This window comes from Eumetopias jubatus, unplaced genomic scaffold (assembly GCF_037043125.1).
Source record: "Eumetopias jubatus isolate StellerSeaLion01/CBP00866 unplaced genomic scaffold, mEumJub1_p1.0 scaffold_15, whole genome shotgun sequence".
Lineage (NCBI taxonomy): Eukaryota > Metazoa > Chordata > Mammalia > Carnivora > Otariidae > Eumetopias > Eumetopias jubatus.
In genome coordinates, this window is record NW_028274821.1 from 85,386,768 (window position 1) to 85,412,924 (window position 26,157).

The 26,157-nt window shown below is 41.7% G+C and overlaps 1 protein-coding gene across 8 annotated transcripts in view; it reads right to left on the bottom strand.

The window, feature by feature from the left end:
* MAPKAP1 (MAPK associated protein 1) overlaps positions 1-26,157 on the bottom strand; it is a 233,574-nt gene that overhangs the window by 85,058 nt on the left and 122,359 nt on the right. For all 8 annotated transcript variants that reach the window (XM_028107692.2, XM_028107693.2, XM_028107686.2 and 5 more), the window contains 2 exons: positions 25,264-25,440; positions 9,728-9,837 (listed from right to left, as the gene is read on the bottom strand). In XM_028107692.2, coding sequence (XP_027963493.1) covers positions 9,728-9,837; positions 25,264-25,440 — 287 coding nt within the window. The remainder of the gene's footprint in view (positions 1-9,727; positions 9,838-25,263; positions 25,441-26,157) is intronic.

Consider the following 26,157-nt stretch of genomic DNA (forward strand, 5'->3'; position numbering starts at 1 on the left):
AGAGAGCTAAGTTAAATAAATGTAACTAGGAAGATAAAATGGCAATGGTCACTCTAACATAGTAGAATGCTTATGACATAATACTAAGTGAAAAACAAATGCAAAATCATATACATTGTGTGGTATCCTTCTTAAAAATCATTATGTGGATACATTTTTTTTTTTAAAGATTTTATTTAATTATTTGACAGAGACCGAGACAGCGAGAGAGGGAACACAAGCAGGGGGAGCGGGAGAGGGAGAAGCAGGCTTCCCACTGAGCAGGGAGCCCGATTTGGGGCTCGATCCCAGGACTCTGGGATCATGACCTGAGCCGAAGGCAGCCGCTTAATGACTGAGCCACCCAGGCGCCCTATGTGGATACATTTTTTACAAGTTCATTTAACAAACATTTAAGGACTGTCTTCTATTTGACACTCTGCTAGATGTTGGGTATATAGTGATTTAAAGAAACTAAACAAAAAACAGGGTCCTGCTCACATGAAACTTAGAGCTTATATGTCTACCTGTGTGTGAACTGAATAAAAAACCAAGGGTTCACACCAAATAGTCAGAAGAAACCTTCATACACTTACTTTTTACTTGATGCACTTCTAAATGTTTGATTTTTTTCAATAAGCATTTAATTTTATTAAAAAGAAATCTTTAAAAGCCTATCTTCTACCACACCCTAGTTTTAATATTAACACCAGAACGGGTGGCAGCTTCAAGGTATTTCAATTCTCCTCAAACTGTGCATTCAGCTCTAATAACAGAAATCAGACTTTACTGTGGTGTCCATCCCTCTGCTTCCTGTACTGAGTACCATCCGCTTCTCTCCATGCCTTAATTCAGGGCTCATCATCCGTTGGATAGAGTCCTCAAGAGCCTCCTCACCGGTGTCTCTGCCTCCTGTTTTATGTCCTCTAATCGATTTTTGTCATGCAGACGGTGTGTTTTCTAAAAGAAATTCTGACTATATTGTTCTCCTTTCAATGGTTCCCCTCTGCCACGAGAATAAAGTCCAAATCCAACACAGTTTACAAACATGACCTGGTCCCAAATGACCACTTCAGCCTCATAATGTTCTACCCTCCTAACTCCAACTCTACTGCTTATTCCACTGAGTTACATGTGGTTTCCAAAAGGCATCAAACTCTCTCACCTCACTCCTTCAGCCTAAACGATCTTTCCCAGCCCTCTTCATCTGGTCAGTTTCCACCATCTTCAGGTCTCGTCTGGAGGATAGTTCTCCCTGACTCCCTAAGACTGGACTAGGGCACCCCTCCCACCATATGTGTACCTAGGCCCTACACTTATTTCCACCGATCACATGCATGGTATTGTAATTGCCTGTCCCCCAGAGGAACTAAACAGTAAGCTCTCAGAGGGTAAGGATCATTTCTTGGCTTCAACAAAATCCCCAGTGCCTACATAGTGTCTGCTGCGTAATAAGCCCCCAATAAACAAATACAGCTCTTCTAGTTTTGAGTACATTATCAGGCCTGGCCTGATCGGATCTGTCCCCTGCCTAGCTTCTGCAGCTTATCCTCTGTCTTGTTCTTGCTCCAGTAATTTGGGATATCCATGTTTTGTTACTACTACATTTCAAAACGTCTCTGCCTAGAATGTCCTTCCTCTCACTTACCCACCTACCAAAATTCTATTTAATCTTCAAAAAACTATCAAATCATTTACTCCAGAGCATCTTTCCTCAGGCCCTGCCTCACCCAGTAGTTTTAAGTACTCCCTGATCTATGCTGCTTAAGTAGCTTATGTACTTCTCCTTGAGAATTTGCCGTATTTTACTGCCCCCTTTTCTTTCTTTCTTTTTTTTTTTTTAAGATTTTATTTATTTATTTATTCATGAGAGACAGAGGTAGAGGCAGAGGGAGAAGCAGGCTCCCCGCAGAGCAGGGAGCCCGATGTGGGGCTCGATCCCAGGACGCCAGGATCATGACCTGAGCCAAAGGCAGACACTTAACCATCTGAGCCACCCAGGCGCCCCTGCCCCCTTTTCTGAATCTGTTTTCTCACTGGGTTTCCACCTGATTCTAGCACAGTGCTGGCCCAGAGCAGGCAGCAAGGGACGGTGAACACTGAAGTCATCAGGGTCTGTCAGAGCCACACTCAGAGCTTTGGCGCACACCTGCCCCTTCCCACAGTGCCCTGGGTGACTCCTCCCCTCAACCTCTCCCCTGTCACAGCTGAGGAAAGTACAGGATTATGCTTTCCATTACCATAGTTCTTCATTCTAAGATGCATTTTTTCCTACTTTATAACATTTCTAAAATTAGGCTACAGCTTACAATCAATATGTACATTGAATGTAGTATTTCTTTATTTTTTTTTTCTGAAAAGCTATTATTAAATTAGTGATGCTCTAGAATTAGTCCCTAGTGGCCCAGAGAAAGGTCCTTCCTCTGACTTCAAAATGTATGTGCCTCCTGCAGCACCACACAGCCTGTCAGGAGAAAGGTCTTTTCTCTTTCTTTCATTCAGCTTTTGCTTTAATCTAATCCACGTTGGTGACTGCCCCAGATGGAGTGAATGAATAGATTTTGTGATGGAAAAGGAACTTCTGAAAGATTAGTGACTAGCAGGAAGAGTAAACGCTGGTCAAATGTGGTTTTGGCGAATGATATATTTCAGGTTTTTCTGATGTGGCGGTTGTGAGAGCTCATAACACCCTTCTAAAATAATTGGGTCTCTAAAGCGGTTCCCAAAGATTTTTGCCTGACATAAATTCTCTAAATTTCCAGGCTTCCTAGATAAAATAGTTGACTGCAATGCCATCTTTAACATGCTCTGCTCTATTCTCAGGAAGATCCATCAGGAGCCTCAGAGCACTCCAGACAGGGGAAGGCTCAGGTGGGAAGAAACAACAAGATAAAGAGGCAGGAAGGGGGAAGGAAGAATATTTAACTTGGAGCTTCTTGCCTGGGGCATTTCTGAGTTAGACATTTACACACTTTAGCTGCCCTAATTTTCTCTATCATTTTCCCACTGGGTCATTGGATACCAAGTATCAGGTCTTATGTCTCATCCAGCCCCCATGCATGAGTGGCATCAGTGTGATTTTTTATTATTTCATGAGGAGCAGTTTTCCACAGAAATTACTGCCTTTTTGACTAAGAACCTTTAAACAGTTTTATTTACCTTTTCTTCTTCATCATCATCTTTTTTTTTTCTCTTAAAGGATTACCTGCTGTAGCATAAGGAAACCACATGTCTGTGTCTCTGGCTCACAAATTACTTTCATAGCAGAAAGGTTACTGGATTTTCCATCTTTACAATTACACATGGAGTAAGACTCTTCAACTCTACAGCAAGAAGATTCTTTAGCTTATTTTAGCCTTGGGAGAACACTTCACATTAGAAGACTGTTAGTAACCCCGCTCCCTCTAAAACATATGGGTTTCTCTTTTCCACAGGGCAGCTCAGGACAGGTGTATGTTGCTTTAAGAAAGCCAGACATAAAACATTAAAACTGACACCAATACAGACAAACTGTGCAATTACAAAAAGAATTCCTGGCTTTATATCCAGATTCACCACAGGGTTCCTTTAAATGCTGCACTTCCCTAGTGCATTTAGATCTTAGAATCAATGAACATTTCTGTTTACAGAATTTTAAATTTGTTCTCCCATTAGGGTTCTAATAAGCAACATGGTATAATAAAAAGAGTATGGGCTTTGAGGTCAAAAAAGCCTGGGCTCCAATTTAGATTCTGCCATTTACTTACTGTGGAAATTTGGGTGACTTTAAGCTCTTTTAGAGCTGAGGAAAGGGAGGCTCAGAGAGGTAAGCACATGATTACATACACAGTTCTCAACAGTTCCTTAATTCTAACGTGCACCGCCCCCCCAACATTTCTAAAGTCTCGTCTGTAAGACAGGCATAATAAAATCTACCTTCTAGGGGTATTTGCAGATTAAATGAGGTAATATGTGTAATACACAAAGGCACTCAATAAATCAGCTCTTCCCTCATTGGAACCACATCTTGGGGAAAGACCAACTCCTCTCCTGATACACAAACCCCCTTTAAAACATTACTAATTAATTAATTAATTTGTACGCTACTTTCTAGGTCTACCTGGCATGAAAGTAAGGCCTATCAATTGTGTCAGAGATTGGCCCTGCTGTCACCCGTCTATTAGTTAGAGCAGGTCCACATTAAGTTACAGGCTCCAAATCCCTACCCTGGCTTCCCAGGTTCTCTGCCTGGTCTGTCTATATTTCTCTGCCATATTGCAATGATCAATTCTGCACTTCTTTCCAATTCTTTTCTTTCTTTGTGTTCATATTCTCTGTATGTCCCTTCCCCTCTTTGGGCCTCAGAGTATTTTACAGTAGTTGGAAGTTTGGGTTTTATTCTGAAAGTCACTGAAGGGTGTAGAGCAGGTACGATCTGATTTATACCTCAGAGGATCCCTCTGGCTGCTGTGTAGGCAAGAGACTGGAGGAGGACAAGAGCAGAGGCAGGAAAACCATCAAACTGCTATTTAAGTCATGGCGATCTGGACTCATCCAGTGGAGATGGAAAAGACCGAATACATTCAGGATATATTCTGGAGATAAAACTGAGAGGACCTGCTAATGGGTGAGATGTGGGGACTTTGTCCAGGGACCAATTCAAGGGTCAATTTCACTACTTTTTTGGGGAGGTGGGGTGGAGGGGGAGAGAGTTACGTAAATTAACTACAAAGAAATCTGAAATGTTCTTTTTATATTAAAATAGAGTAAACCTTTACTAGCCACTGCTTTGAATGACACTGGCCCTCCCCAACTCTTCACAGCTTAAATGTGAAGGTCACAATTTAATGTCAATTTCTCAGGGAGGAGTTCCCTGACCACCCTATATGTTGCATCTTATTATTCTCTCTCACAGCCCCTCATTTTTACCTTCTTTCTAGAATGTAAGTTCTTCCTCGGCACAGGCCTTGTAAATCTGCCTCCCACTGTCTCCCTGCACCCAGCACAGGTCTGACACATGAGGACACAGGATGAATGAAAGTACAAATACAGTATGGATCAAAATTTACATTTTACACGAATCTTTAATATAAAACTTGAGAATCCAATGATGTCACCGTTAGCCCTCTTTCTGATCAGAACTCTGCAAACTGTGGTAGCTGTTTGCTGGCCTTCTCTGAGCCTAGGAGTATTTTAGGGAATAATGTGGAGGCGTCTTAGTCTAGACAATGTCACTAATGACATCCTAGGTGTCTTGTGAAAACACAGTACATTAGCAAACAATAGGGTGGTCTGTGACTCTGAACAGAGATGTTAAGAGAGAGTCCACTTGACAAAGCTAACATTTATCTTTCAAAGTCTAGGTGAAATTTTGTAAGGGAAAAGCAAAAATGAATGTCGTAAGTTTTTTTTAACAATGCTATAAGAACTTTTCAAAAGGATTTTCAGACAAATAAAAATTTGTCTTTCACATCAAAAGGCTAGAATGAACAAGGGTAAGAAAAAGTTAATATGCTTCTGGTTCAATCTTCCAGCAGATGATAAAGAAAAACACCTCCATTTCAAAATGACAACAAATACTGAAACAGAGCCATGCAGAGAACTATTCTGCTTGGAACATCCCACTTCGAAGCCTTCCTCTTTTGTAGACCAAGAGTTAACTATATTTTTGTGTCAATGTAAAATTGAAATTGCAGGGGCGCCTGGGTGGCTCAGTCGTTAGGCATCTGCCTTCCGCTCAGGTCATGATCCCAGGGTCTTGGGATCAAGCCCCACATCGGGCTCCCTGCTCCGAGGGAAGCCTGCTTCTCCCTCTCCCACTCCCCCTGCTTGTGTTCCCTCTCTCACTGTGCTTCTCTCTGTCAAGTAAATAAATAAAATCTTAAGAAAAATAAAAAAATAAAAAAATAAATTGAAATTGTATCTGCCTCCATTTCTTAAGCATTCCTGCCATACCCAACACCATACTTCAGGAGGCTGGTAAAGGTTGGTTGGGTGATAGTTTATTTATTTATTTATTTATTTATTTATTTATTTATTTATTTTAAAAAGATTTTATTTATTTATTTGAGAGAGAGAGAATGAGAGATAGAGAGCACGAGAGGGAAGAGGGTCAGAGGGAGAAGCAGACATCCTGCCGAGCAGGGAGCCCGATGTGGGACTCGATCCCGGGACTCCAGGATCATGACCTGAGCCGAAGGCAGTCGCTTAACCAATTGAGCCACCCAGGCGCCTGGGTGATAGCATATTTAAACAACAAAATACTAAGAAGCTCAGAAGGTCACTGGCTGTGAGGGTGAACCTGACCAAAGGAGAACTTGATGAGCTAAGGACTTCATTCACTAAATAACAGGTCAGTATATTTTACTAGCTAAATCAAAGGACCTGACTGGCTACTCTTCATTATGTCAAAAACTCACCCACCCACTACAAAAATTAGTAAAGAGGTACCAGTTAATTCTTCTAAAACCAGATTCTCCATTTACAATTTTCTTAAACAGTGGGGACTTTCTGCCAGTGCAGGTAGCTTCCAAATGTCAAGTGGATCAGTAATAAAATGAAAAGCTGTAGAGAAACTTTAAAAGGGACATTTAAAAATGGGCTTTAAAAAAACGGGCCTTAGCAGAGCACCGACTGGAACACACAGTGAAAAGACTCCTCTAGTTCAGCAAATGAATAGTAATAGAAACCCTGCAGTGTTCATAAATAGTTATGACAATGATAATTACAAATAATACAAGTCAAAATTCCAGATCAGTTACAAGTGCCTGTAATGATAGTCTGTCCATACCAAGCAAAACTATTTTAAAACCCTAAGGGTTTCCATTGACAAACCTATCTACCTAAACAAAGAAGCCTTCTTTTGCTCAAATAGCTGCCACCTTCCAATTTTTTACAAATGAAAATGGGGAAAGGAGCGCCAGAGGGAAGGGCAAGAGTACTTAAATGTTGGAGCAGTCACCACATCTGGGTTTCATACTAAAATAGTTTAGGTTCTCAATTTATGATTACTATGAAATGGAAAGTTGTATGGTCGGTCTGGAAAAAAGAGGAGAGAGGTTAGAGGTTTGTGGGTAAGCAACAGAAGTGCACTGTCAGCCTATAAAAGGATTTCTGAAACCTTGTTCTTCGTGCAACTAACCCCTAACAAACCAGTAGTGAGAACTCTCGCCTCCACATGGCACATGTTGTTTAATCTCGCCTCTCACTTCAGTTAAAAAAGAGCAGCAAACAGACAAGTGGTGTTCGGCTCTCCATCAGGCAAAAGCTGTTTGAAGAGAGGGCTGAGCACTCCACTGCTGTCCTGGACATGGGGTGAGGCAGGCCCCTTCTTGCAGAGACTGCGGGGGTCATGTGCAGGATAAACGTCTCTAGCCTGGCATCTCCTGCCACCACGTTCTTGAGTTCACGACTAAGTTCATGTGTCATAATGTGTGTAAGTATTTCATAGCCAATTGTGAGCACTAACAGCTTTTTTTTTTTTAATTTAAGGAAACATACCGTGTTTCTGTCTATGATGAGAGGAATTTTCCTCTTTTCATTAATTACCCTCCAAAATAAGCCCACTCCACAATACAAAGTTCAAGATCACAAAATACACCGTCTTTACCAAGCTAACCTTAAATAAACATCTTTGCCAAACCGGAGATCCTTCTGTTTCATGACACCAGACTTAATAAAGCAATAGAAAGGGCTTCTCATTTTATAGAGCTTTTTGGATTAAGAAAATGGACAGTAATTTATGTAAATATATCAATCTCAAATGACTTCTCTAGTATGAAAAGGAATAAATAATGCAGATCATTGTGTTTTGGATGTGGCAAAATCTCTGATGGAAATGGCAGGAATGTGTACACAAAGGTGGATATAAATAACTGTGTGTATGATAAACGTGGTTGCTGGAGATGGACACAGATAAACAGGTACACAGTTGGAAAGAGATAGCTGGAGACAGAGGGAAGGACACTGGTTCAGCTGCACCTCAGTAAGTTCAAAAAGGTTTCACGGTCTAAAAAAATCTGCGACAGCTGAATTTCTATTAAGAAGTTTTAAAAAGCTGGTTCCCGCTCCTCTTGGACAACCTGGAATAACACTATCTTTGAATACAATGCATGTGTCACAAAATGGGCACTATTGTGTAAAAAATTTAGGGTCAAAACACGAGGAAAAAAACAGGATCCTAAAGGAAGATACATGCTTATTAAATATCTTTAAATATCTGAAGCTGTTTAAATGCTATTATCTTGGCACCTAGAACCCCCAAATATCTACTTTCCCCTGGGAAGAAGAGGCTATGCCTCTTCAATCATCCCGTAAATGTAAAGAGGTTTGACCCCCATGCAATGGATAAAAGTCACCCAAAAAATGAACAAAAGAGGTGTTTGGAAAAACCAGAACACCATTCATCCCAGCTAACGACTTGTTCATTATGAGTGATGATGGATAAAGACTTCTCATGCTGAGATGAAATCAAGATTTATATGCATTGTTTCCTCTCCCAACTTGTGGGAAGATCATCATCATTTAATTCTATCTCTGCGGCCAGTGATGGGCATCCAGAGAGCTGGTTATCAAACGGCGCAGTCAGCTGGCAAAAGCCGAAACGTGCAGTTGGCACATCTGGACAGAGCCGCCACAGCCGAGGGTGAACAATGACTCCTGGCAAGCATCCAAATTGCTTGCAGACGCTAGCAGGTCTCATCTACAACCGCCCCTACCAGCAGCTCTCTCTCTCTCTCTTTTTTATGAGAATCAGATTTTCATTGCTCCATTCAATTGCTCTCCTCTGCCATTTTTTACGGCTCTTATCGTTCCCCTGGAATATGGCCTTGAGACAGCTCATCCGTGTCCTTCACTGTGTTATCTCTTCTAACTTTTATTAAAACTTCAGCTTTCATCTGAAGATAGCTAATTAAATCTGGAACAGATTATATGCCTCTCCTTAAAAAGAACACAAAACTATTTTCTTCAACCTGAGTAATGCATTTTTTCCTTTCCAGAAGATGAAACTAAAGGTGTTAAAGAAGTCTCATTTATTTACAAAGCGATGATATTTGACATGTCATACAGAGGTTGATTTATATTAAAGTTGTCTGTGGTAGGACAAATTTTTGAGCTATTTCTCAAAATAATTATTTCTCAATACTGGTAATATTTTTTTCCTCATATCCTTTAAATATCATAGCTAATACCATAAGCTTATTTTCTGTACAGAGTTGGGTAATGAGGAATTAAAGATTTACAGGTATTTGTGCACATCAAGTGATTTATCTTTAGAAAATTTTTTTTTACAGTTGCCCTCATTTGGTAAAAATGAAAGTTGTTTTCCTTTTATTGCATACCCCGGACACTAACAACTGAAAGTTTTCCCCATGGAAAATTATATGAAAACATGAAATTAAAAGCAGTCCTTCAAATTTAGGATTTGGTTTTTAAGACACCTTTACACCAACTAATAGCTCAAATAGCTTTGTCTTAATCTATCACAAATTATTAATGATGGAGCTTCCATAATCAATAGGAACACATTCTTCTCACATATGCCACTGACCCAATCCCTTTCTTGGGCCCAGGGGCAGTTTAAAAAAATCACTTTTTTTTTTTGCTGTAGATCTGCTAACCAAACATTCTAGCAATGATATCTAAAACAATCTAGCCAGCCATCTCTCTCTCTCTCTCTCTCTCTCACACACACACACACACACACACACACATGCACACACCAAGCACTTTTAAACTAACGGTTAAGCTTCTATTTCCAGGGTCTCACCTGAAATTTTCTGGGATCCTTTTCTGCGCTTCACTGCCTTAAGCAAGATTTCTTTCATGGTGACCTTTGTGTTGTCCACCTGAATAAGGGAGAATCCATGAGCAGCATTTCTGTAGGAAAAGACAAATATTAAATCATCACTAACATTCAACCAGAGGAATGTTATTGCAGTCTTCACTGTGTTTAATAAAGTGTACTGAGTGTACCTCAAAGTGCCAATTATTTAAAAACCGACTAACTTCTAATGAGAGAGAGAGAGAGAGAGAGGCATTCCGGTATAAATAGTTCTAAGTGAAAGAAAGGTCAGCGTTAGGGAATGTTTTTCTAAATTACCTCAAATTGAATCTAACTGGTCTGTGTGGGTCACTAGTACTGTGGGTTACTCATGTTGGCTCCCAAGCCAAATCCTGGAGCAAGGATGGACAAGAGACTTGGCTTGTGTCAGTAGATGTCACTGCAGGCAGATACTACCATCACATTAAAGCTCATGGAGCCCTAGAGGAAAAATGTCACGGGGTGAGGATGGGGGGAGGAGGAAGATGGAGGGGAACATACGATAGCCCAAATCAATTGAGAATAAGGAGAAAAAGGCTCTTCCTAACTGGCTAGTAAGTAAACAAATAAATTTTAAACGTACGGTCTGTATATACTTCAGTAGGAAAGTTTTAATTTATTTAGCCCTAGAAGGTCAAACAAAATATGAAATCAAGTATAAATAATTACAACACAAAATACTGACACTACTTGTAAGTTTCTAGTCAGTCAAATTTGGAGGGAGTGGTTCATTTAGATAGGAAAAAACTGGTAGGGAAAAAGTACCCTAAACACAGAAGCCCATCCCTGGGTGAGGTATAACTTCACGAAGACTGTTAATTGCAATAGCAAGTATCACAAATACTACTCACTATGCTCAGGCACCAGAACAAAACAGGCCAATTCCAAGCAGCTCATCTAACAAATGGGACCCAAGTTTCCAACTATGGAACATGGGAATTACCACAAGGAGTTTGGTCGCCTTCCCATTTCCTCATAAGAATCTCAAAGGAGAACACACAGCCAAAAAATATGGCAGAACTTCATACTGACAAGAATCCGAAAGAAAAGCCAAGCCTCAAGCTAAGCCATGGAAAAGCTTCCCCATGGTAGGACAGGCTGAGAAGAGGCCTTAAACCTCTTTGGGACCTAGTTTGGACCCAACCAGGTGGCTGGCTTTCCACAGGGGCTGGGGGCCGATCTCAAAACCAAGGACCCAATTTGCTTCCCTAATACAAAGACATCTCCACACCCCTCCTCTCCATACGGCTTGCTGTTTAATCCTTGACATTCCATTTGTTAAAAAGCAAAAGCCGACGCTGGTCTAGCCAGCACGATCATCCATTTTAACTTGGTCAAGTTCTTGCTATTGAACAGCAGGCCTGAGAACTGTCAAGCTAATTTTACTGAACACTCTGTTACTGAATCATGCCTGAGCTCCAGCCATTCTTTACCTCAGAAGCTGGACCCCATCCCAGAACAATCTTTAAAAGTTTATTTTACTGATCAAAGCAAAATAAGAAATAGCTCTTTTTTAAAAAACTATATTTAAGGAGCGATGCAGTAAGTGATACTTTGGCAAGAGCACTGAAATGTAAAGTGCCTTGTGCATTTATAAACTTGGGGGTATTTGCTCTGGCACTAGGCCAGCGTGTGTTTGGAACAAACGCCAATCATCCACATTCAGGCTTGTCTTGCCCTGCTCTCTCCTCAGAAGTCAGTACGCGCTCCATCTGTGACAATATGTTGGGCAATGGGTGAATGGGGCCTAAAAGGGAACACAAGTTCTCGGGTACGCACAAACTAGTACTGGGCTAGATCTCACGAACTCCCATCTACCTGGGTTCCACCTGAACTATTTTAGATTTGAGTCTGCTTATAAATTGTTTACATTCTCTTCTAATCTGCTGGCTGACAGCATTATTTCAAACGAATACGTTTATCTTTTTTAGCAAAGGCAGACTAGAAGCTCAAAAGGAAGCCTTGCGTTTGGACTAACTTCCATAAGTTAAAAGTGGCCTTTTAAAAGATTTTTGAACAGAGGAAAATCCCTAGTCTGTATTTTTCTGTCATTTTACCAAAACGTACCTGGGTGACAAGGTTAAAGCAAGCAGAGGAAATCCCTGGCACTTATCATCCACAGGCATTACTGATAAATTGTGCAGTGGAGGAATAAAGGATTACCTTCTGTATTTTTTCATTACACTTTTCTTTTGTTACAGAATACATAAATCCATTGTGGCACAATGTAATATGTATCACCATGCTACACCTGCGGACGCTTCCGAGCGGCTGCCATGTCTGTGCAGTCAGGAATGATAAGTGAACCACCCGTGAATGTTAACGATAGTGATCATTCTGAGGTAACTCGGCTCTCCATCTTCCTTTACAGCCTCCGTGCTGAAGCCAGGGTAGCAAGGTTCAGGAGAGGAAAATGAAAACAACAGTGAAGGGAAGGGGCACGCATGGCGCTCAGAACGTGCCTTCACGAGTGTGCGGTATCTTACTCTGGGGCTCCATTTCAGTAAAATCGTGCACATTAAAAGGAGAAGGAGGTTGTGACCCACGTACTGCACACTCAACCAGACCTAATGAAAGCTTCCTTAGGTCAGTCTCCCACTCCACTCGCTTCTCTCCCTCCAAACACCAACTTTGGATCTTGCCCCAAGTCTACAGCACTTACGGGTGCCCAGAATCGAAGTGGTTCCCAGAACACATCTAGGTGCAACTGTTAAGTTATGCTCCCATTTAATAAATGGATATGGAGACTTGCTCCCACAATTTTCAGCTTGATTTCCAAACATTCTGGGTTTTATGCCTCATTTCTTTATATCCAGGAATTTTTACGGGCTTTCTAAAAAGTCTATTGAAATACATCTTTCAGAGCTGCTTTTTATTTAGTGCTGGGCACTGGGTGTGTGACCGAGGAGACACTGATCTCGGGGGAAATGCTGGCAGCAGGTAGGTAGGGCACTCGCTAGTCCTGCCTCCCTTTGGTGCGGCCCTGCATTCCAGTCTCTGAGGTGTGGCCTGTGCTGAGGGTGATGAGCCCTCAGACAGACAGGCCGATGGAGAGACAGATGGACTACAAACCCAGGGTCTCGGCTCAGAAACTGCTCGTCCTCCTGCTCCCCTCGTGCGCAGACAGCTTGTCTGCCACCACAGCAGGGCACTCGGAGGGGCCCTGAGCAAAGCAGCTGCCCTCCACAGCTCCTTGCGCTGCCTGTGCCGGGTCTAGGATGCAGAGCCACTTCAGAGCTGACTAAATGCCGCCCGGAGTGCTTCAGTCAATTCAAAGTTAGGTCCTGTCAAGTCTCGTAACCACTGAAAAACGTATGGGCATTTTAAAAAGAGATTACTCACTTGAGGAATTCAGCTCTGTCCCAGTGCAAAGCCACTCAGCTACCAAAGGGAAGTTTTTATACCCACATTAACCTAACACGATGAGCATTTCTCTGTTAAATATTAAACCAGAGGTGATGGGGCACAGGTCCTTATCTGAAAAGCTTAGAGTCTATTTATAGGGACAGCGCTGGAAGCAGAATCCAAGTTGGGAGGCAACATACTGGAGAGGAAAACACCTGGACTGCGAGTTAAATATGCTTTGGTTCACATTCTGGTTCCATGGCTAACCAAAATGTTGCCTTAACATGTGGGAACCTCAGCTACATCCATGAAATAAGGAGGCCGCTTCCCTACAGAATTGTCAGAGAGGACACAACAGACAACGAATGCCAAGCACCTGGTGTTAAGGTTGACAAACAGTAAAAGGAGCTTAGAAATGTTAGTGCTCTTGGGTTCCCCTTGTCCTAAGTCATCACTCCAAGAGAAGAGGCCCCATTCACCCCCTCTCCCCTACCCCGTCAGCAGACATTGCTTAGTTGGGGGAATGGATTCCAGCCATTGTTTATAATTGGTAACACAGGGCCATTAAAATGTGCAATCTGCTGGACATGGTAGCAACAGTCAGGGGCACTACAAGCAAGCAACTTCTGGCCAAGGCATCAAGCCTCCTCTGAAGCTCATAGAAGAGCACTTAGGGCTCCATGTTCAAGGCTTTCATTTTTGAGAGAGTAAGCCAGAGAAGTGGGTATACTGCACCTCAGCTTAACTCACTGGCTTTGGATGGGGATGAGGGAAGTAAAAAATCATGGTAGTGGTGCAGAGAAATTCAATGAGACTTATTAAGAGCTTTCTGAGCTGCACAGTACAAGTTATTATTCAACAATTACAACAGTAATAATAGCAACTACTATGCACTGAACGTTTACTATGTGCCAGGTGCTATGTTAAGCTTTTAAAATCTGTATTAACTCATTCAATCCTAAAACAGGTGCTATTATTATATCCATTTTACAGAATCCGAGGCTGGAGGCATTAGGGAATTTATCTGAAGTCACTCTATTAAAGATTAAAGATCTCAATTTTGAATTCAGAAATCAACAATATGGTCCCTAAACCAAGGAGCACAGTCCAGTGGGAGAGAAAGACAAAGAAGCAAACAAAGAATTATAGTGCTATGCGGTAAGTACAAAGATGGAAGCCAGCTCCGAGTGCTACCAAACACAGAGGCACTTAGCCGAGCCGGGGAAGGGGAAGGGGATCAGAGAGCTTCTTAATGGAGAAGTCTCAAAACACAGTGATCATTTAGCTCTATATCATGCTAAGAAAGATGGTGGTGACCAGAAGGCAGCAAAGCACAGCAAGCTCTAGAGTAGAACCTGTTGTGGAGTCCCAGCTCTACCTTCCTGGGATAAATGATACAATCTCTCTCTCTCTCTCTAGCTTCCAGTTTCCTCATCTACAAAATGGGGATAATTCTTAGAGTAGAAGATTATCGTGAGGGCTAAATATTTGTAGTTAACATAATACCTGTTATATAATAAATGCTTAGTATAATAACCATGGCTTTTCTACGTACAAGGAAGTGATAAAAGATATGATGAAAACTGTCAACATTTATTGAGCACTTAATCCTCCCAGAAAAGGTACGTGCTATTATCAGTCCCATTTTATGATGGAGGAAATTGAGCTTGGGCAAGGTTAGGACACCTGCCTGGAGTTACGCAGCTAAGTGTAGGAGCCAGGAGTTGAACCCAGGGCAGCCAGACACCAAAGCCTGAGTTTTAAACCTCTCTATAGCCCAGAAGGGAGCCTTGAGGACTTACGGGAAGAAGAGACTTCCAGAGAGCACATCCTCCGGATAGGAACTACTGACCAATCTGCGGCAAAGGCTCAACTTCCACTGTAACATTCAGTTTGATTATAAATGCCCCAACTCTTAGACTAACCATATGAACTACAAGATCCCTCCCCCCTTTTTAAAAAGATTTTATTTATTTATTTGACAGAGAGACAGAGAGAGCGAGCACAAGCAGGGGGAGCAGCAGGCAGAGGGAGAGGGAGAGGCAGGCTCCTGGCAGAGCAGGGAGCCCGATGCGGGGCTCGATCCCATGACCTGAACCATAAGGCAGATGCTTAACTGACTGAGCCACCCAGGTGCCCCACGAGATCCCTTTTTAAAAGCCTTTGGAGAATGTCATGGTTTCTTGAGCCACAGTCTCAGTTTGTGGAAGTGGGAAAAGGCTGCCAAGAGTAGCACTCGATTCTCCACTTCTGACCAGGTCATAACAGGGATGAAGACACACTCCTCCAGTTCCCGGCCTGTGCTGGTCCCAGTTCCATGCATGTTCATTCTCCAGCACTTCAAAGTAGAAAATGAAAATATATGAGCAAGAGAAAGCCTTGTAATAACTGCAGCATGCCTGCTTTAAAGCAAGTCCTCCGGGTATTACTTTATCCATAAAGAGAGTTTACACTAGTGTGAATGCCACATTTTGTTTCCCCCTGCACTGACAAAAAATTTTTTTTTAAAGATCAAAGCATATTGTGTGAGTATGTGATGTTTGACATTGGACAAAGTACTCTTTTTCAAAACAGACATTTTCCAAAAACATAACTCGCTAGACTAATGGGCAGTGAGAAGCCAAAATGACTGCCCTCCGCCTTCTCCTTGTGTATCTTTGCCAGAGTCCTTGGGACTTGCCAAATCCGGTCATGCCTGCTTAGCTTGCTCGACTGATTGTGCCAGAAAAGAAAATAAGACACAGATGTATTTGAGCTCTTTGAGATGCCAGTAAGAGAGACAGCTAATGGCTTCATTTCGACCCTCCCCTTCCAGCTGGGCACAGGTGGGGGATAATGAGGTCCCTCTCCCTAATCAAACTCAATTATTTACTACTCTATATAACCGCAAAGACATTCACATTCAGTTCAGAATATAAAACACACCGTGGGCTACTTCCAACCACTGCCACTGGGTATTTATAACAAACTCAAGTGGCTAACAGTTTGCCTTGGCAGGAGTTTAAGTGTGTAAAGTTTTGCAAACTGTTTCTGCTCAAATATGTCCTGCTGAAATGGGGTCCCAGGCGGGGTTCCATAACTGTCAGGTCAGTGAACTGCATAACATCTGAGAATGTATTCACCATGCAGTGCAGACAGGATCTGGAAATCAAATGCTTCGTTCTATTGCAACCTTCTGAGAAGCATCACAGTTTTTTCAACAGCAAGACTGACATTGTATTAATAAACATTACAAGCCACTAGCCTGACATGTACATAGCAGCAGCTGACAGACTCCAGCATAAGCTGAGGGGAGAACAGAGGAAATCAAAATGAGACATAGTAACTAAACATGGCCAAAGGGGGTGGATCATGAAACAAATCACATTAATGTCAGAAAGATGAGTCCTAAACTTTTAAGATATATAGCAACTAAAGCAACAATCTGGTATAATTTTTGGATACCAAAGTAAGTTGATGGCTATCTAAAATGTGTGCTTTTATTGTAGGAACAAAGCGTATCCTGGCACAGTTTCAACAGACATTCCAGTGAGCAAAACATACATATTTAGCTTGTCTGACCTTTAAATTCTTAGAAGTATGTAATTAATGCTTTCCATCTTTATTACTTGCTCCAATATTTCTGTCACTGTAAACAGACACAAAGAAAAATTTTCTCTTTTCTCTAGACAGTAGCTGTTGCCAAAAAGGAAATCAAGTCAGATTTACAAATACAAAATTAAACAGGCTGCATATGTTACATTTCTGTACATGAGGACAATCTGGACAATGAAAATGTTTGCTAATACAACAGAGTGGAAAGAAACAACACACAGTTGGTCTTCTATGACTCGAGCAAACAATAAATAAGATAATTTATACCCATATTGTCAGGCCTGGTTACAAAGAATACAGGCATCTTTTTTTTTCCTTATCCTATTTTAGCTCTGCCCCTTACCAAACTGTATGACCTTGAGCAAGTAACTACCTGTCTCCGATCCTCAGCTCCTATATTATAAAAATGAATTTGTTATAAGGAATAAATGGGATAATGGCTACTAGGGGCACCAAACTGAGTGAGTGTGCAAAAATGCTCATTTCCTTTTTTCCCCCTCCTCTCCAGACCACAAAGCAGCATCACATAAGAGTAGGAGAGGCTTCAAACTGATGATATCCTTTCAAAAAAGTCTGGTCACATGGGGTGTACTCTGGAGATCTTATCAAGAGGGTATACCAAAACTACCAACCCTTTTGAAAAGTCCTCATACAGCCAAGAGCAATGAATCTGCACACCTCTTAAAAAGCAGCTAACCTTTCCCTTTATACAGAGCCAAGAGAAGCCGCAGCAGTCTCTGGGAACTCTTTGGGCCACAATGCCCAAGGCAGCCCGGCTACTGGTGGAAGACCCTGTACCGACTACCCAGTGGTCCCCTTCCCAAACAGCAAAATCCTAGCTGGATTCTATTTGCTCTGCTCTGCAGCTATTGGTTAGAAACATTCCTTCCCCATATCTACCTGATGTAACAAACATTTTAAGTAAAACACATGTATAGGAGGGCGGTTTACCTGTTCTTACTGACTTCTGATTTAGGGGGATTCTGTCCATTTTACTGGTTTGGACTTTTCTTCTCTTTCTAAAACCCTTCTTCTGGACTCCAGAGTAGGATCTCGGTGTGAAATGTTAATGGCAACACATCTAATGACACCATCACAGTTGCTGTTGTCAGTGCCATTTGTAAACTCAATTCAGTTCCACGCGTTCTAATTGAATTGGCCCTGTACTGGGGAATGGGAGACGAGGGACAGAGCAGGCTCCTCCCCCTGTGCACTCCAAGATCTCATCCTCCCTCGTCCTACCCACGTCTAAAGGCCCAGCACACCTTGGCTTGGTCACTGCTAGCAAGGAACACTTCTTTAGATATTGGGAACCAGCTGAGATCCAGCTATTTAGTTTTGGGAGCCAACCAGACTCCCCCATACTTCTGCCTCCTACTTAACCAGACACCCCCATACTTCTGCCTCCTACTTCTCCCCTTCCACACTCCTAATAGCCAAACAACTTCAATGCTTAGGCTCAGAGCAGGTAGCAGTCAGCAAGTTAGAGACTCCTGTTTATATATACATTGGGTCTGTCCAAAATCAATCATGAACAATGGGTATCTTAGAAATCCACTCGCCTGTCTGCTAAAGGAGAGAGTTTCCCTTAGCGCGCTCCTAATTTGCAAGTTGTTAGCATAATCCATTCTCCCTCCCCAAACAACTCCGTGTCTGGGAGTTCCCTGGGACCAAGGGCCTGGGAAGAGAAGGCTGGTCCCACCGACTCAGTAAGAACATCAGAAGTCACCCAGCTTCACATCCTTCTCCACAGAACACTTCCCCAACTGGGGGCTCATTTAAGTTAACTAGCTCCTCTTTTTAAATTTTTTTTTTTTCACAGAGACAGCACCCACGCACATGAGAGCGGGAGTGGGAGAGGTGGAGCAGCAGAGGAAGAGGGAGGAGTAAGAGAATCCCAAGCAGGCTCCACACCTAGGACGTAGCCTGAGGAGGGGCTCAATCTCACACGACCCCGAGATCATGACCTCAGCCAAAATCAAGAGTTGGATGCTCAACGGACTGAGCCACACCCAGGCGGCCCCTCCTCTTTTTAAACATACATAATTCTATAACTTAAAAAGTCACTACCTTGAATGATGGAACAAAGTGAAAGTTTAAATTTTCTATTGTAGGAAGAAACATAGCTCTATGTTCTAATTTTTCTAGGATGGACATGTGTTCATTATGTAATAAATAACCCAAAGAAGAGTTAAACCCCATACACACCTTAGTGTAAATTATTCAGGCCAATAAATCTCTCACAGAAATAACAAAAATAGCAACTATGTAACACTGCCTACATACCAGGGTCTGAGCTGACATCTTCCTAACAGCATTTCCTACCTTAGGTTCAACAGCCCCCAGGATCAACAGATGAATTCACAGGCTAAGTTTTAGAATTTAGAAGTTTTGCTTTTAGTTTAATGAAAATCATGAAAACACACACACACACACACACACACACACATATCATAAACATATGATGTATATTTAGAAAAGCAAAATTATATATGGGTTATATATATATAATAACTTATATAAGCAACAGATTGATACATAGAGATGTAGGCCACTCCTAGACTTCCATGTTCCCCATTCCCTACCCAGCTAGAGGAGCCCTGAATCACTGCTTAGAGGAGAAATACCCAGGACAGCAACCAGACCCTCATCAGATGGATCTAAACAGGACATAAACTCACTAGAATAAGCCAGGGTCAACAAATCGACCCCATGCCCATTCACTGATGTATTGCTGTCTGTGGCTGCTTTCTTACTACTATGGCAGAGTTGAGTTACAGAGATGTATGGCCCACAAGCCTAAAATATTTACTACTTGGCCCTTCATAGAAGAAGTCTGCCAACTTGCTGGATAAGCTGGTGAGATTTGGGGGTTCTGTGTTCCAGCAGCTAGAGTTATTTAACATCACTAATAGATTCAGTAAAAGCCAAATGACACCACTGCAAGTTGCATGCAGGCAGTTCGCTGAACAGAGAAAAGTGAGGGGAGAAGCGGCACAAGGCTCTCTCTACGGAACTCGCTTGAACTCCGAAGAATTCGTGCTCTGAGTGCCCAAGTCACACTGTGCGCAGCTACCGATCAAGCAGAGAACCCACCTATGTACAGACCAACGGACAACAGCAGAAGGTAGGGTGACCAATTATCCTGGTTCACCAGGGGCTGAGGGGGATGCTCCTGGGTATAGGACTTTGAATTTCAAAACAGGGAAAGTCCTGGGCAAACTGACATAAATCGGTTATCGTTTACTTTTCCAGGAAAGCACATTTAAAACTTGGGGGAAGGATGCACTATAAATCAACTGGCTCATTAAAATAATGGACTAGTAGTTAAAAATATACTCACTGTTTAAAAGGACAAATATTAATATGGTAGTCAATGTTTCACATGAAAATCAAAAAACTCAAGTTGACAAGTAAAACATTTAACACCCATTAAATCCAACATCAGTGACTTTAATCAGAGCAGAACATCATCTGTTGCGTTTAAGTTAATTTGTATTTTATTAATGTTATAGTTTTATTTGTATTTAATTTGTAATTTTGTTTGGATTGCATAAAGACATGGAATTTTATAGCTAGAATTTTTAAGTGTATTTAAGTAACTTTATAATAAAACAAATTTAGGCAAACATTGAGGCTTCAGGAGAATTAATTTTCCTTTAAAAGAGGTCTATACATTACTTACATTTAAGAACATTCCTCATGACAATTCCACGAGGTAGTTATTATTCCCCTCATTTTACAGATATATATCTGTAAATATGTATGTATTTTTACAGATATATACAGATATAGCATGACTACGGTCATGTAGCAAGTTGCCAGTGAAACTGAAACTTGAACCCAGGTTAGCTGAAGTTCAAAGTCTGTGCAGCCTCGCCTGGAGTGGGGAAAGATGGTATATGGGAGATGTGAGGGGTGAGGTGGGTGGTGTGAGGGCCACAGAAAGCGAGAAGGCAAGCTGGGGGCTTCATGGTATTCAAAAAGCAGGAACAAGGAGCTAGGTGGGCTCAGAAAGTGAAGTAGGAGAGGAAGTTTGGTCAGGGGTCCTCCAATGCAGCCCAAAGACACCTGAAGATTCATCCATTCCTTCTCTACAAAGCCCTGCTGGCTGCCAAGGATATAGAGATAAATAAGACCATGTGCACCCTCTCTTCAAGGAGTTTATAGTCTTGCTACTATCTCTTAAAGGATGTCTGCCCGTAAGAGGGCTGATTTGAAGTCTACAGATCTCCAATGTCCTGCCAATGTGTACCCCTACCCCCACCCCTACCCCTAACTCAGCAGTTGTCCCAATAACTTTTCAGTCCAGTGGAGCAATGTCTACCCACACTCTGCCCCTCTCTGCTAGAAAACAGAAAGGAGGGGAAGAAGAAAAATGCAGAAGCAGCAAAGAGTTCTATTCAGTTCATTCAAGAAATATTTGTGGTGTACCTACCACAGTAATGGATCTATGCTGGGTGTTGTGGGGCATAAATGATCCAGTTCTTGCCCTCAAAGGGTTTCTAGTCGTAACAACAATAACTGCGATAAACGCTCAGACAATGCTTACCTAATCTAGGCACTGTTCTAAATGCTTTACATATATCAACTCATTGAATCCTCATCATGGCTCTATAAGGTAGGTATTATTATTATCCTCATTTGGGCCACAAAAAAGTTAAGCAATTCATCCAAGATTACACACACACACGAGTGAGGGTAAGGTCAGGAATGGCACCCAAGCATTCTGGCTCCAGAGGCCCCCCATGCTCTTACCTACTACACTATAATATATAGTAGCTGAATGTTGGCCTTAAGATAGTGGGATTTAATTGATTGATGAGACCACCACTAGATTCCCCACCACCATCCCAACCCTCAGCAGGGTGTTGCAAAGAGCATGGACTTTGCAGTCATGCATGGGGGCAAATCCAGGCCTGAGAGCAATACTTGTCAGCCTCAGTTTTCATGTCTCTAAAATGGTCATAATAAAAACCAGGCTATTTTCAGATTAAATGGCATAACACATACACAACTTTCAATCCGTAAATACTAATTCACTGCTTATTGTCAAAATCTAGCTCCCTCTTCCTGGTTCAGTTCAGTGTCTTCCCAGACACCCCCTGCCCATCCTCCTCTGGGAGAGAGATGCAGGGAAGAAAGTGGTTAATGCAGAAAAGGACCAACAGCTTTACTTATTTTGCTGGGACTTCACTCTCTGAAACTTTGGACACATCCCTGGTGACTCCTGAAGGTCTGCTCTGTCCTGCATTTGCAGGAGAGGCTTTTCTAACTTAGAATATAGACCAGCAAGGTGAACGGAAGGTTGCTGAAGCAAGAAAATACACGTGGGGCAAATGGTCAGTAATCTGTACCATTTCATCAGACAACTGAGAAAAAGAAGAAACAGAAAATTTATTGACATTTTTTTTTCCTAAATGCTCACACATAAAGATTTTACTTTACATCGTGTTTTCAGAAACACTCCAGACATGTTGAATAAGCTCTCTTGAACTTTAAAATAGAAAAAGTATCGACTGGGGTGTGTGTGTTTGGGAGTCGAAGTGCAGGGATGGGAGTAATTCAGGAAGAAATAAGAGTATTCAGTTCAAAGCCGTTGTTGTTACTCTCTGCCTTTCTTCCTCTTTCTCCTCCCAGTCTCCAAAGCTGGGGTTCATACGGAGACCCTGTTGGGGTTCATACGGAGACCCTGCATAGACTTTAGAGGCTTCTCCCGGGAAGGTATATCCTGCCTACTGCTGGCCCCATTCTGTTGAAAACCAATGATTTAAAAGCTCTTGCTTTAAAAAGGACATTTAGTTCAAAAGAATGTGATGGTCATATGTTAATATTTATACAGTAAAAATTATGCACTAATGAGAACAACTCCCTTAGTCATTTATAAACAAACAAAAATGCAAGTGGAGACTACTGAAATACCCCTGTATACATCTTTTAAAGTAAAAAGAAAAAAAGTCCTAATGATACTTTGTGACGGTAAGACTTTGAAAATATACTTTTATGAATTCTATTGGTAGCACTGTAAATTGGAACATCCTTCAGAAGGCTACATGTCAATACAAAGTGAAAGTCTAAAGATGGTTCTACTCTGACCGATACTACTACCCAAAGGAAACTGTCCAAAGGAAGTTATTCAGAAGAAATAAAAGGGATATGGATAAGGACTATTATTATAGAATCACTTATTAAAACCAAAGCAAGAAAACAACCTAAACATCCCACGGTAGGCTTCCGAGGCAGCCTGGACCTTTTTCTGTTGTACTGCTCATCACATTTTTTTTTTTTTTTAAGATTTTATTTATTTATTTATTTGAGAGCGAGAATGAGAGAGAGAAAGAGAGTATGAGAGGGGGGAGGGTCAAAGGGAGAAGCAGACTCTCTGCTGAGCAGGGAGCCCGATGCGGGACTCGATCCCGGGACTCCGGGATCATGACCTGAGCCGAAGGCAGTCGCTTAACCAACTGAGCCACCCAGGCGCCCTGCTCATCACATTTTAATGATGTGACAAACCGTCTCCCTACTAGATAGTAAGCCCCATGAGCACAGGGTTGCTCTAGATTCTTGGCACATTATAAATGTAGATTATAGGAACTAAGAACAGATATCAGATATTTGTAATTTTAAGTAAAAATAACACAATAGTTACACTAGAATGGGAACTGTAATATATATACATGGAAATGATACGAAAATGAAAATAGTTATGTTAGGAAGGAGGAATTATTGCATAAGTTTTCAATTACTTTCAACATTCTTCAGTGTCATTGTTTTAGCCCCTCTGAAACATTAAAAAAGGGAAAATACTTACTGTTACATATACCAAACAAGACTTCATAGTAGGGATGAAACAGTAAGTACAAAAACTTGGAGTCATCGCCCCCAGCTCCCCCTTCCCCCCAATTCTCAGGTATTCTTTCTTTGTTCAAGGGTAGAAAGACACAAAATACTCCTATATCATAGGCGGCATAATCCTCTTTTCAGTAAAAATCTGAAACAAAGGCAATATGTTTTATTTTATTTTTTTAAAGATTTTATTTATTTGACAGAGAGAGAGACAGCGAGAGGGAACACAAGCAGGGGGAGTGGGAGAGGGAGAAGCAGGCTTCCCACAGAGCAGGGAGCCCGATGCGGGGCTCGATCCCAGGACCCTGGGATCATGACCTGAGCCGAAGGCAGACGCTTAACGACTGAGCCACCCAGGAGCCCCTAGGCACCCCTAAAGGCAATATGTTTTAAAGAGACAAGGGAAAAGTCCTCTAAAGCAATCCCTCCTGTGGATAGTGAATTTGCTGGTTACCAACAGCAGGGGGTGCCAAAAGGATCACTATCGTTCCCAGGAGAGGGTCCAGGAGAGGGCCAGTCTCAGTACAGGTTAGCAAAGCTTAAGCTGTGCTTAGAAAACGCCACAGGCTTTCCTCTAACAACTGGGACCTCTGGGTAAAACTCACTCTAGAGACTTGAGTCTATATTTTTATTTTCTTTTTTTTTTTAAAGATTTTATTTATTCATGAGAGACAGAGGAGGAGAGAGAGGGAGGGAGAGAGAGAGAGAAGCACAGGGAGAAGCAGGCTCACCAAGGAGCAGGGAGCCCGATGCGGGACTCGATTCCCAGGACCCTGGGATCGTGACCTGAGCCGAAGGCAGACGCTTAACCATCTGAGCCACCCAGGCGCCCTATATTTTTATTTTCATTAACTTCTGATATTTAGCATTTCCTTGAACTATAAATGTAGTCAACAAATCACAGCAGTAGTAGTACTGGTAACTCTGTCATGAACAGAAAACACAGATGACACAGCACATTGCAGGTGTTGCAGACTTCTCAAATATCATTTATACTCATCACTACTTTGAAGCGAGAGACTTCAGGAGTTAGACCGGCTGCTAGATCTTGGTATTTAAAAAGTCAAACATATTACTGTATCACAAATTTGTTTAATAATTTCCAAAGTATTTAAATATAATGGAATTCTTTTATATTCTTGTGGATTTTATTTTTTGCCTTTACAAACACTTTTTTTCTGGTAAGGGCTTATAATTTATAGGTTTTACCAGACTGCCAAAAGCACAGGAAAATTTATCCCTTATCAGTCTAAGGGAAGGCAACTGAGAGGAAAAATCAAATTTGATTTGAACAAAGTTGGAGAAGAAAAGAAGTATTTTAAGTCACAAGACAAAAGTGGCTGCAATGCACATTTTCATATACTTTGGAGTCCATGAAGAGAGAGGGAAACCCAGAATTTTTGCTTCACAGGCTCCAAAGTACCCCACCCAGTATGTCCAAAGACCTGGTTCACAGATATTATGTTCAGAGATCTACCTAATGCAATTTGTTACTGCAAAGCAGTCTGCATTTAATCCAGGCGCAGAAGCATGAAATATAATGCAAATGGTGTCCCCAATATCTCCCTGGAAGAAGTCACTACAGATGGACATCCAGATACCCAGTATCATTCATATGATGAGCAAAACCAAAAACAAGTCCAAAATCCTGGAAGGCAGAGATGAGATACTGAGATCTGTAAAAGGTCAATACTCACATTCGAACAAAGAGTGACTCTTTGGATGTCAGACCAGGAGATGAATACTTTTCAACCAGGGCCAAAGTACTGAAGCCGAACTTATGAATGGGCTCGTTGGAATCCAGTGGGGGGAAGTCTGTGTCAACCTCCCCATCATCCTCAGCAATATGCAGGCAGTAGGCACTGACATTGTCACTAAAAAGAAAACCAAAAAGGTGAGTGAATACCAAGATGAAGGAGGGATAAGGAGACTAGAGGCTATGGTATACAGCAAGCAAACTGGGACACTGCTATTTTTTGTTTTGTTTTTTTTACCCGAAAGCCTGGTGATACGGTTAGATTTCCCCCAAATCCTACTTCATTTGATAAAGAGAAAACATGAGCAATACAAAGGGGGAGAAAAACAATGTGAAATGAGGGCCTTTCCAGCACTGTATTCTTTCAACAAATATTTACTGAGCATCTGTTATAGATAAGATGCAGAACTTAACCCCTTAAATCAAAGATGATATTTAGTATTATCCCTCAAGGAAGCTTACAGTATAACAAGGGGAAAAAGTAAGTACCACTTCTTAGTTAACTAAATATAAGTATACATAAAATAAATATCATAAAAGAGACACAAACAAAACTATAAAGGAGAAAAAATTATTGGTGCAGGGGAGGAATCAGAGGCCTCTGATTTACGGTTAGGATTAAGAAAATACCTGTTCTAGGTTAGGAGAAGTACTCAAGGTAACAAAGACAATCCATACGGTTCTCCTTTCTCTGAATCTGAAGAGTATCAGACTCACGTGGCAAGATCTGTTTCCAAACACCAAGGATACTTAACAGAGTAAAAGCAAATGACCTGAGTTATCCTGATGTGGGTAACTGGCCCTCTCAACTACTTCTGGACTTTCCTCACACCCC